The sequence below is a fragment of the Cololabis saira genome, chromosome 9 (assembly GCF_033807715.1).
Source record: "Cololabis saira isolate AMF1-May2022 chromosome 9, fColSai1.1, whole genome shotgun sequence".
NCBI lineage: Eukaryota > Metazoa > Chordata > Actinopteri > Beloniformes > Belonidae > Cololabis > Cololabis saira.
This window is the reverse complement of record NC_084595.1, coordinates 43,782,265-43,795,320: the sequence shown is the minus strand read 5'-3', so window position 1 is coordinate 43,795,320 and position 13,056 is coordinate 43,782,265. Positions and strand designations below refer to the sequence as shown.

General features: G+C 46.3%; 2 protein-coding genes across 4 annotated transcripts in view; both read right to left on the bottom strand.

Annotated features, from left to right (window-relative positions):
- The window catches only part of LOC133451318 (MARVEL domain-containing protein 2-like), a 46,795-nt gene extending 42,439 nt beyond the window's left edge, over positions 1-4,356 (bottom strand). The window contains exons 1-2 of the mRNA XM_061730284.1: positions 4,218-4,356; positions 747-1,979 (exon numbers count right to left, since the gene is read on the bottom strand). Coding sequence (XP_061586268.1) covers positions 747-1,958 — 1,212 coding nt within the window. The 5' untranslated portion in view covers positions 1,959-1,979; positions 4,218-4,356. The remainder of the gene's footprint in view (positions 1-746; positions 1,980-4,217) is intronic.
- A 2,340-nt stretch (positions 4,357-6,696) lies between these two features.
- The window catches only part of card9 (caspase recruitment domain family, member 9), a 19,318-nt gene continuing 12,958 nt past the window's right edge, over positions 6,697-13,056 (bottom strand). For all 3 annotated transcript variants that reach the window (XM_061730167.1, XM_061730166.1, XM_061730168.1), the window contains 6 exons: positions 12,300-12,425; positions 10,873-11,061; positions 10,751-10,805; positions 8,674-8,840; positions 8,535-8,593; positions 6,697-7,098 (listed from right to left, as the gene is read on the bottom strand). In XM_061730167.1, coding sequence (XP_061586151.1) covers positions 7,005-7,098; positions 8,535-8,593; positions 8,674-8,840; positions 10,751-10,805; positions 10,873-11,061; positions 12,300-12,425 — 690 coding nt within the window. In that variant the 3' untranslated portion in view covers positions 6,697-7,004. The remainder of the gene's footprint in view (positions 7,099-8,534; positions 8,594-8,673; positions 8,841-10,750; positions 10,806-10,872; positions 11,062-12,299; positions 12,426-13,056) is intronic.

Genomic DNA, 13,056 nt, shown 5'->3' with positions numbered 1-13,056 from the left:
TGGTGTGTTGCCAGGAAGTGAATCACCGTCACATGGAAGTCTGACTCCCAACTTTCTATAGGAAGATGGTTTCAGAAATGAATAGCTGTGTTCCACTTGAAAAAATTACATATACACTCAGGAAAGACTATCAAACTTTTACAGAGATGTGGCAACCTTATTTGGCATATATGGACACATTGTCAGCCTCTATGATGGACGGGTTGTAGATTTATAAGCTTTTTTTTTTGCTGTCAGTGCTTACAGGACTGTCTCAGAAAATTAGAATATTGTGATTTTCTGTAATAAAATTACAAAAACAAAAATGTCATACATTCTGGATTCATTACAAATCAACTGAAATATTGCAAGCCTTTTATTATTTTAATATTGCTGATCATGGCTTACAGTTTAAGAAAACTCAAATATCCTATATCAAAAAATTTGAATATTCTGGGAATCTTAATCTTAAACTGTAAACCATAATCAGCAATATTAAAATAATAAAAGGCTTGCAATATTTCAGTTGATTTATAATGAATCCAGAATGTATGACATTTTTGTTTTTTTAATTGCATTACAGAAAATAAAGAACATCACAATATTCAAATTTTCTGAGACAGTCCTGTATTTGTTATTTATGTTTTCTCTTTTTTTTTTGGGAAGTTCTGTGTTTGTGTTTTCATGTATATACTTTTAAAAAATGCTGAAAATAAAATAATCTAAAAAAAAAGCTGTGTAAATATATAAATGTGTTTGTGTCAGACCTCCTGCTCCAGCCCCTTCCTCCTCATCCTGGCTGCTTCATGTCTCCACAGTTTCAGACACACCCCTGCACTGATGAAGTAGAGCACCATGTTGAAGAAGAGGAAGATGATAGCTGCCGTCTGTCCGGCTTCGGTGCGACAGAAAGCGGCGTTCGGTCCGTTGTTGAACGCCGGCGTGTTGCACATCCCTCCTCGAGTGGTGTCCCTCACGTACACCACCCCCGCTGCCAGGTAGAGCACGGCCAGCACCAGGTTGACAGAGCACTCCGTGAGGGGCCACCAGGACGAGTCCAACAGGATGGCTCTGTAGTACAGGGTCATCCCAAGGACCACCAAAATCACAGTCACTATCCACGCAAGACCAGCCACCACGAGGATAAAAGGCGTCTTTGGACCGGTGTAGGAACCGCCCCCGTGTCCGTATGCACCTCCCCCGAAGCCGCCGTACACCTGGTGCTGGGTGTATCCATACATGTTGAACCATTCATTGTCTTTGTGGACGTAAGCACAGACGCAGGCGAAGACCGCAGCTCCGAGCAGCAGCTGCACGCAGCCCAAGATCCGGAGCAGGCCGGGCCAAGACTTCATGTAGGCGTAGCGCTGGTGGTACTCCTCCACCCGCTCCTGGTAGGTCTGGGTAGAGTAATTACTGGGCACGGCAGACGCCAAGTCTTGAGCTTCGGCGCCCAGCAGCAGTCCGTCCCGCTCCTTCTGGGATGTGTAGCTGCCTCCAGAGCCACCGTAGGGGTCCCGGTAGGACCCTGGAAGAGACGGGGACGGAGGGGCGGAGTTGGGGGGCGAGCAGGGAACTCCTGCTGTGGTGTGGCATTGGGTGCCACTTTTGGAGGAAAGAGAGGGAATGGACATACCCTTGGAGCCCCGGCTGCCACCGCTGCTGCGGAAGAAGTTCTTGACGGAGTCGGGGAGGAAGCGGTGGACGGGCTTTATGTCCATTGCGTCACAGTCTTCCTCCGCCGGCTCACTATTGCCGGGGGGGTAGAAGGACTCAGGCCCAACGGCCGCCTGGTCAGGTAGAGGAGGAGGCGGGAGGGGCTCAAAGCTGCCGGCCGGCACCAGCGGGTGCAGAGGTGCTGCTGGGGGGGGAGGGAGTCCCATGTCCTGCCAATGGAAATCCACAGGGACTTGGTCATAATAAGGGGTTTCCCTCACCCGGTCAAACCTGGTGGCAAAAGCAGCTCCTCCTGAAGACATGGGACCTGGACTGCCTGGTTTCTATGGAAACAAAACGCAAGACTCAATGGTCCAGTGTCACCAGCTGGACCGTTTCCATTGAAGAGTCCATCTCAGTTTCAGATCATATGAACATTCAATACTAGAAATTCAAAAACAGATGTGAACGAGAGATAAAACATGTGGGAAACTGCACTGCATACACCAAAAGCATTGCCAAGTCCTTTTGACCCGCCCCCCCCCCCCCCCCAAACACCCACATGTACTGACTGATAACATGTCCCTTAACACATGCATGAAAGAGAACTGTTAATATAAACTAACTGAACTCTGCACTATGACAATTCTTTATTATGGTACACACACACACACACACACACACACACACACACACACACACACACACACATATATTTATATCTATATCTATATACGAGTTCTACTATCGCTTTGACAGACAAAGGGACAGTCCTGATACCAGTTCCATCCCTCCAACTGCACCCCCCCCCCTCCCCAGCAGGAGCTGGAGCTTCTCCACCACTTCACACCCCAGAGGCCCCATCCTCATCCCCCCACACCACAGCAGCGACGCCCCTCTCTATCCTGGAGAGAGAGACGTTAACAAGATATTCAAAAGACTAAACCCCCGCAAAGCAGCAGGACCGGACTCTGTCTCCCCATCCACCCTGAAGCACGGTGCCGATCAGCTGTCTCCGCTGTTCACCGACATCTTCAACACCTCCCTGGAGACATGCCATGTGCCAGCCTGCTTCAAAACCTCCACCATCATACCTGTCCCCAAAAAACCAAGGACCGCAGGACTTAACGACTACAGACCTGTCACCCTGACCTCTGTGGTCATGAAGTCTTTTGAGCGCTTGAGAGCACTTGAGAGCTGCCACACCTCAAAAAAATCACCGACCCACTTCTGGATCCCCTGCAGTTTGCCTACAGAGCCAACAGGTCTGTAGACGATGCTGTAAACATGGCCCTGCACTTCATCCTCCAGCACCTGGACTCCACAGGAACCTACGCAAGGATCCTGTTCGTGGACTTCAGCTCTGCTTTCACCACCATCATCCCATCTCTGCTCCAGGACAAGCTCTCCCAGCTGAACATGCCTGACTCCACCTGCAGGTGGACCACTGACTTCCTGTCTGACAGGAAGCAGCGGCTGAAGCTGGGGAAACATTTCTCTGACCCTCAGACCATCAGCACCGGATCCCCTCAAGGCTGCGTTCTCTCTCCTCTGCTCTTCTCCCTGTACACCAACAGCTGCACCTCCAGTCATCAGTCTGTCAAGCTCCTGAAGTTTGCGGACAACACCCCCCTCATTGGACTCATCTCTGATGGTGATGAGTCCGCCTACAGGTGGGAGGTGGACCAGCTGGTGACCTGGTGCGGTCAGAACAATCTAGAGCTCAATGCTCTAAAGACAGTGGAAATGATAGTGGACTACAGGAGGAACGCAGCCCCACCTGCCCCCATCACCCTAACCTAACCCCAACCCTAACCCTAACCCTAACCCTAAAGACAGTGGAGATGATAGTGGACTACAGGAGGAACGCAGTTCCAGACTCTTCCCTCTGGCAGGAGGCTGCGGTCCATCACGGACTGGCCCCCCCACCCCACTCTACGTTACATTAATGTAAAGACTCCAATCCTGACCTTATGCCTTACATTAACACACATCCTAAGTCACTTTTGCACAGACTCATATCCGGCCCTTTAAAAAACCTCATGTTGTACATTTTCACTCTTTTCATTATATATTTGCTCTTGTATTGTATTGCACCAATCACCACAACAAATTCCTTTTGTGTGTTTTCTTAACAAACTTAGCAATGAACCTTTTTCTGATTCTGACATATACATATACAGATAAACATACGGTATACATTTTCATATATATATATACACACACACACACGCACACGCACACACACACACACGCACACACACAAGCACACACACACACACACACGCACACACCTCTACCATATTAAACCACTATCATAGTGCATATAAAATCCAATAGAAGAAGAGGCTCTAAAATGTGCTTAAAGGAGGAGTATCTTACTTGACCTTCCAACACTATGATCTGGTCTTGGTTCGGCGTTACTGGGTCACGTGCTTCAGAAACTAGTGGGAAAATACTGCCACTAAAAAACCGAGTGAGAGTCTGTGGCATATGCAAGCTAAGACCAACTACAGAGTCGCCAGGGCTCCTTCCTGCCAGAAACCAGACACACACTCGCAAACATCTGGACACAGTCTTACCTCCGTGTGTGAAACAGGTGCGCCGTCGATCCGCCGTGATGTCACACCGACCTCGGGTCAGACTTCCAGGTGACTGGACCTGAGACCAGCTCACCTGAGAGCAGCTCACCTGGAACTCACCTGAGAGCAGCTCAACTGAGAGAAGCTTACCTGGAACTCACCCGACCAGTCCGACCAGCCGCCCTGCACTTCCCAGTTCCCTGCTCAGCCGCCAGCAGCCATGACAGCTCTCAGAGTGGGACGTCGGCTTGCAGCAGTTTAGCTACAGCAGTTGAGCTGCCCTGATTGACCCCCAGCAGCTCTTTTTCCTCCCTCTCTCTAGACCTTATTATTGCTGCTGAGTTGGGAAAGAATAGAATAGAATAGAATAGAATAGAATAGAATAGAATAGAATAGAACATAACTTTATTAATCCCACAGAGGGGAAATTTGCTTGTGCAGTAGCAAACAGACACACTCTCAACAAATTTACAAATACACACGAAGTATGAAAGGTATATAAAAAAAGTATATCCTAAAAAGAAAAAAAAATTTAAATAACCAATAAATAGCTAAATAATTAAAAAAAAGAGCAATATAAAAATGAGCAATGTACAAAAGAAATACTAAACAGAAATACTAAACCCGAAAAAACGAATAATATATACATGTGTGCAAAAAAATATGCGCAAAAATGTCAGTGAGGTATTAAGAGGGAGAAGATTATTGCATCAGAAAAACAGGTTATTGCACTCGAGGGGGCAGGGTAACGAGAAGCCTAATACAACAAAAGTTGTCTCCAGACGCTTTCCAGAGACCCAGAACATAAACCCCTGAGCAATTATTACATAAACAATGGCAGGTAAAAACTCCCATCATGAGAAAAGCCTTAAGCCAAACAGTGGCAAGAAAAACTCCCCTTTAGGAGGGAAGAAACCTGGACCAGGACCTGGATCATAAGGGGGGACCCTCCTGCCGAGGGCCAGACTGGGGGTCGGGGACGTCAACAGAACAGAGCAGGCAGGTGGAAGCAGCAACTGGATGACCGGGGGTGGGGACCGCAGGCCAGCACGCAGCTCCCGAAGCTCCGGCCCAATCAGAAAGCCCCAGGTTAGGTTCAAGGTCGGGGAAAGGTTGAGAAGGGGCAGGGCCAGGGAAAGGAGTCTTGACAGAAAAACCTCTCCCCCGCCTGACCGGGCGGTTACCCTGCCTCTCTCACTCCCACGCTGCAGGTTCCGGTGTTGTGCATTCAGAGATGCTCTTCGCCACCAGCAGAGGATGCTGCACCATGTACAGAAGAGAAAAAAGGAAAGGGGGGCCAGCACAAGAAACTACAGGAGCGATGGACAAAAATGATAGCTATGAGATGCTTAAAATAAATAAAAATGGAAATGGAGAAGAGAGGAAGGGAAGGGAAGGGAAGAAGGGTGAGAGGCACCACCCAGTGGATCATGTCGGTGCCCCCCTGCAGCATAAGCCTATAGCAGCATATCTACCGCGAAGCTATATTTGAGACTAACTATTATAGTCTTGTTCTATAGCTGCAACTATGACTACTGACTCTAACACACTAGAGTTTACACTACCTAGAGATTTACCAACACCAGCTAGAGGTTTACTAAACACTAACTATAGGCTTTACTAAACAGAAAGGTTTTAAGTTTAATTTTAAAGGTGGAAGTGGTGTCAGCCTCCTTAACCCAGATTGGAAGTTGGTTCCATAGTAATGGTGCCTGATAGCAGAACGCCCGCCCTCCAAATCTACATTTGGATACTCTAGGAACTACGAGTAAACCTGCACTCTGAGAATGGAGAGCTCTGCCAGGAACATAAGGAACTATCAGGTCTTGCAAATAATGCAGAGCTAAGCCATTTTGGGCTTTATACGCAAGTAATAACGTCATGCTAGCTATCGGAATCTGGAAAAAAACATCAACAAATGACATGAGTAACTTCCAGTTACAGTTACTTCCAAGATGGAACGAGAGTCTTTGGTTTGGAGTGACAGAGAAGTGGAGTTACTTTTAAGTGTGACGTTAGAATATAAAACAGGTAAAATACAAGAAAATATTGACGGTGACCAAACAAATTGTAAACACAGGTCGCACACATGACACTGGTCACGTTTCTGTCCCATAATGTGACGTTCTGAAGCCTAAATGTCCGTTTCTCTCTGTTTACAAGCAAACGTGAAGAAGGAGTTTTTGCAAATCTCCACTTTGGCCAGAGTTTTCAGATATGATCGTTTTTGGTGATTTTGAGCTTCATTTTCGTGTAAATGAACGGCCAAAACGCATGAAAACACCACCATTTTTGCTACGTGTAAACGGGGCCTGAGGTTCAGTCTCATGATCTCATTCATGCTCCTCATTGGCTACAGATTTGCCAAATCCACTCCAACATGAATACTAACTTTCAGCCTGAATCAGAGATACACATTTATTTATGTAAAAGCAGATTGAATGAAGCTGGCTAACAGTTCGACACAAAAACATGCTTAAGTTTTTTTATTACAGCGATAAAAAGATGAAACATTTCAGTCAAACAAGCAGAAAACTGGAGTCGACTGTGCGGCTGATGTTCACATAAACAGCCACCTGCATCCGTCGTGTCCAGGTCTGAGATTCCTGCTTGACAGCTTGAGGTCGGACATGTCCGCCACGTACGGAAACACAATGAATTGAACTCGGCTTCAGTAAGACAGGAAGTTCAGACCCGATTCACAAAATAAGATTGCTTCATCCCTGAATCTGATGATCGGTGTTCACTTCCTGCCAGGTCTATTTATCTCCTGTAAACCTCCAGCTTTCAGTCCGACTCTGTGATGTCACTGCCACTGCTGTCGTCCAAGTTGCTGGCTCCGCTCCCCACATTGGTGAACTTTGATCTCAGGGCCCGCTTCCTGTTGTCATGGAAAAAAGAGTCACTCAGACGGTCAGAGCTCTCTTTTTAGACAGTGTTTTTTGTTTAGAATACAGTTATCACTGATAATATGTCAATTCCTGCCCTACTCGGTTCCTCACTTCCACTTCTTTCACTTAAATCAATCAAAAACCCAGTGGTTAAACATTCTCTTAGAATTTGGGCCCAATTTAGGACGTTTTTTGGTTTTCACAGCTTCTCTCTTCTTAGCCCCATTGCATTAAATCACTTTTTCAAACCATCCTGTGAGGACCCCACCTTCCAGGAATGGCACAGGAAGGGTATAATCTGTTTTAAAGATTTGTTCATAGACAACACCTTGGCATCTTTCGAGCAGTTAAGTAGGAAATTCAGCCTTCGTATGTCAAATTTCTTCAGGTATCTTCAGGCTAGACGTTTTGTTCTTTCCCAGACACCCAGCCCTGGTGCATCAATAGGCTTCACCATAGTTGACAAAGTTCTTGCCACAGACCCACTTAAAAAGGGGCTCATATCATCTTTCTATGGCATGTTGCTGGATCTTAGGAGTGCCCCCACAGATAAACTCAAAGCAGCGTGGGAGATGGACTTAGGGCTCCCCCTATTGGAGGATACCTGGGAGTCCACACTCAGATTGGTTAATTCAACCTCCCTGTGCGCACGTCACTGCTTACTTCAGTTTAAAGTGGTACACAGGGCTCATATTTCCAAAGCAAAGTTATCCTCCATGTACCCAGATAGTCCATACTGTGTAAGATGTAAATGTGCAGAAGCCTCTCTCATCCATATGTACTGGTCCCATGTCTAAACAAATACTGGATGGAAGTATTTCATACTCTCTCTCTGATGCTTAAAATCAGATTAGAACCAAACCCACTGACTGCCCTGTTTGGGGTCATGGAGGGAGGAAGGAAGTTAACCACTGCACAGGGGCACACTTTATCTTTTGCCTCCCTTTTGGCTCGACGAGCAATTCTATTCAGGTGGAAGGATCCCTTCCCTCCTACTCGTGCACAATGGCTGGAAGACATCATGTCCTGTTTAAAACTGAAGAAAATTAGATACTCGCTTCAGCAATCAAATAAGTTCCAGAAAGTGTGGGGACCTTTCTAGAAGCATTCCAGACCCTGTGAACTATACTACATATCTCTTACTTACTCCTAGTGCAGGCTCTTAATGTTAAAATGATCTCATATTGTGATTAGTATTCTGGCAGTGACAGGGGAGGGATTAGTTTGGTCTGTAGGTTTGTTGTTGTTATTGTTATTATTTTATTTCATACTGTTTAATTTTTTACATTTTGTACACCCTGTACAGTGGTGTATGCTATGATGAATTAGCATTCAGCATTACACCTTTGTTACATTGAGAAAACTTCAATAAAAAAGATCTTGAATTAAAAAAAAAAAAATACAGTTAACACAGTTCGTTCCTCACCTGCGGTAGAAAAAGTTTTGACGACCTTCAGGGGCAAAACTGCTGTCACTCTGCTCTTCCTGCGGATGGACAGAAATATGATCACCTGACCATTGCACCTGTTAACTCACAGCCAAGTGTAGGAATGTGCGTAGATTACCCAGGATGGAGGCCCATGCTCAGACTCGCTGACTCCTCCTACAGGACATGCCACCTCCTCGGTCTCTCCTGACATCCCGCTGTGGACGTCTTCGGTCTCCCCTGACATCCCGCTGTGCAGCTCCTTGTTCTCCCCTGACATCCCGCTGTGCACCTCCTCACTGCTGCCTAAGAGCCCAGATATACTTGCAGTTTGAGCTTGCGTTCACGTTCGTTTGCGTGTACCACCAACTGCAACGTTACTTGTGTTATACGCGAGGAGAGCGCATCGTACCGGCAGTGACCGATAGGGGGCAGTAAGCAGAGCAACAGTTGGAAAAGTGATTCAATATTTAGTAGTAGAGATAGTAGCAGTAGCAGATTAGAACAACGAACAAGTTAACATGTCAACATTGGATGAAGAGGAAATTACAACGTTGCTTTGGTTGCGATCTCAGCAAAGGAAACGGCGCCAGCGCCATCGGCATGTTAAACCGTTGAATCAGCTGGTATCTGACCGGACCAGCGCCACTCGCGACCAGAGAGAGAACTGCAGGTCGCGTACGCGTTCAGTGTCTTTTTGAGAACGTGCATGTCGATGCGTCAAATGAACGCAGGATAGGCTACGCATGGCGGCCATGATGCGTACGCGTTCTGAACAGCAAGTATATCTGGGCTCTAAGCCCCACAGACAACATAAAGAAGACAGCATTGCATGTCACATGTCCCATGATGATAGTGCACGCCACCCTTGCATATGTCTCATGTCACGATACGTCAAAGCAGTTCACAACCAGGTGCACCCTCTAGTTTTCCTTTTGATACCAAAGCAGAAGTGAAGCTCAAAAAAGATGGAGACAGTTTTCTTCAAATACATGTATAATTCAGCGAGCGTGTTTTAGAAGCAACAACCGCATTGCAGACTATGGTGTCACACTGCTGGCTGTCTTCATTTTAGCTACTTAGCACTTTGAGTGAACTGCCAATCCTACCAACAGACTTCCTTTACTGGCTGTGAGTTGCCCTGGAAGGGTCAGCGGACGAATGTAGCTTACTCTGAGCAGTCGCCATTAGACCTGCAATAGAGCTCCAGGTGCTCACTCGCTCATTGGGCACTAGCTCCTAATAACCATTAGCTCCACCAGGACTCGGAGCAGCTTTCCACTAAAATACTGGCCTCCAGCTGCAGATGGTCCATAGCTTTGGTGGCAGTTGGTGAAACGACCTTCTCCCCCTGTTCTTGAACTGGACCCCTTTAGGTTGGCGAGCTAAACTGCTGCTAGCCATGGACAGCCACATCCATCCAGTTAGTTAGTTGATAGCTCTAATAGGGATGTTCTGACCAAAGTGTGGTCCAAACGAGTGACCCGCGAACGTTCCTAGCCCCAGGTGAGCCGAACGAGGGACCCTTGCATGCCCCGACGTGAACGCCTTTGGACCGACCTGAAGTTGAAGGAGGCCCAGCTGCTGTACCCATGCTGCATCTCCTCATCCACACTGAGATGAGGAGAGCAGGAGAGAGAGAGAGCCGCTGTTCACCAAGGAATGCTGGCCGGCCAGATCAAACCACCTTGTTCTTCAACTAAGAAGATCCACGTAAGAGACTGTTTTGTGTCTGGGCAGGTAAACATAGTTAACCAATTTAACTAGTTTAGTTTTACGTTGTGAGCCGGACCGCTGATCCCATCACAACTGTGTTTATTGGTTTAAGTGTGTTTGTTTATTTTATTGTTTGTCTACTGCTACATCCACGTTGCTGGATCTTGATGACATGTTCTTCCACAACAGAAAACAAAGCCCTTCCTCATTTCCCAGTTGAATGACCAGAGTGCACATGTGAAGTTAGTTTCACATTGATGTGTCCACATTTGGATGAACCAGTTGCTGGGCGGAGTCAGCTCCTGCCCAAACCACTCTAAGAAATGTATGGCCAACATCTCAGAAGGGGTTGTCCATGTGTCTTCATGCTGTCTGTGCTTCTGAACCGACATTGACATTAACCAACATTAACCGATTCTGAAATTTCACAACATGACTGACGTGTGTGTCTGACCAGTAATGATCAGTGATTGGCACTTGATTGATCACATGACTCTGACCTTTAGTGGCACTCGTTGTGGGGTCCTCGTCCTCGCTGGTCACACTCTTCTCACACTGAGAGAGAAAGCCTTCATCATTAGATCATCACAACAACAATCACCCTCCTCCTCTTCCTCCTCACCTGGCTAGAGTTAAAGGTCATTTTACGGAGGCGTGTCCTCAGCTGTAGCTCCTCCCCCTGTGACCTCAGCAGCTGGAGCTCCAGCCTGTCGCTCTTCTCACTCAGCTGTCTCACGCCCTCCCTGTGCTGGTCCTTTTCCTGCAGGAGTAGCCGCACCTCCTCCTGCAGCTGCGCCTGCCATGCCAGTGCCTGAAACACCAACTACAGTTTACCTTCTGACTTCGGCCCAGTCCCAATACTCCCACTACCCCTACTTTTCAGCACTACCCCTAAATTTTGTGCGTTCCCGTGAGGGTAGTGGTGTCCCAATTCCTCTTTTCACCTAGTGGTAGTGGGGAAAACGAGTGTTAGGGGGCATCAATCTAGCCCTTCAGAGCTAGGGATTTCAGATGCTGACTAGCTGAACTAGGGCCAGAAAAATTTCCCAGAATGCTTTTCGTCGTAATTTGTGGACTGAATAAAAAAAAAAAAAACATGGCGGACATTTCTTATTTTTTAGTGAATAAAATCAATATTTTGAGTTCGTTTCTGCATAAAAATGCGTTTTGATTACATTTCTAGCGAGAAATATATATTTTACTTTCATAATATTCACTCAGGGAATGTACATAATCACTCGTTTGCCCGTTGTTGCGAAGTCTTTTTCAAACCTCGCCCGAATAAAGGCTGATTTATGGTTCTGCATTACACCAACACAGAGCCTACGGCGTAGGTTACGCGGCGACACGCGCCGTACGCCGTACCCTACGCCGTAGTTCTTATCCCGAAATTTTCGGAGCAAATTTCTTAACAGGCGTAGCTACAACTGTTAGATCTCATCTATTAAACCAACATCTATCTTCCTAAATGATTTATTTCAGCCAGCGGTAATTATCCACAGAGCTGCAGGTTTCTCCCCGGGACGACGGCACAGGTTGACCCAGCGATCACGTCTGTACTCCGGCTGCTGCTGCTGCTCCCCGGGACCGGCCGCTCTTATCATCTCCGAAAACATGGGATCAAATTTCTTAACAGGCGTTATTTGGATAAACTGAGCCCAGGTTGGGGATCTTAACAGTTACTTTTACACCTGAAAAAATATTAAAACTTAATAAAGTGGCATATTAACAGCGCTACAGCTGAAATTAAAACAGCTTTTAGCTCTGGGCTTCCTGATATGGTGTGACGTATGTGCAAACGTAACTACACAGTCGCTTACGTACCCGAACGTAAACCACGCAGTGACGGAGCAAGCAAAATTTAGGGGTGGTGCTGAAAAGTAGGGGTAGTGGGAGTATTGGGACAGGGCCCTTGGAAGATTACAAGAGCCCTAAAATTTGTGGCTTAATTTTTAGGGGTAGTGGTAGAAAGTAGGGGGTGTATTGGGATTGGCCCTTCATCACAGTTGTTGTGCTCCTCCTCCTCCTCCCCCCGCTTATCCTCCTCACCTTGTCCCTCTCTTTGATCACCTCGTCCAGCTGTCGCAGGGTTTGTTTGTTCTGCTGCTGGAACATTTTGGCATCTCCTTTCAACTGAACACAGTGCAACTCCAGTTCCTCCTTCTCCTCCAAACTCTGGAAACAAATGTATGGTCACAAATTGACTGGTGTAGAACTCCTCATTTCCATCCCTGTTCATGATTCAGTAAATTGAATCTAATGCGCAGTGTGGTTAAATGCATTTAAGCACAGACAATTCACTGTACCTTCAGGAGAGCAGACTCTCACCTGTCTCCCGTCTCTCTGAATTCTGTCTTAAGTACAAATATTTAACTTATTAAGGCTTTAACTTATGTGATGCTGCACATGCAATCAGATCTAAATGACACAATCCCAAAAGCACGTGTCCTGGAATGCTGCAAAGGTGAACTGCTATAGAACTGCATGCTTTCTTGGACATATCTAAAGTAAAATATCCTAAAACTACATATCTCATGTGTACATGTATACATGAATATCTCCTGAAAAATACATCTCAACAATACAACCTAAATGTATGACATGCTCAATGTTCCAAAACTCCTTCCTTCCTGAAGGAATCACATGTCAGTCGACTTACATCCTAAACTTACACCCTGAACTTACTTCCTAAACTTACATCCTAAACTTAAACGTTAAACTTACATCCTAAACCTAAATGCTAATCTTTCATCTTAAACTAACATGCTAAACTTACATCCTAAAAGTAAAACCTAACCTTACATCT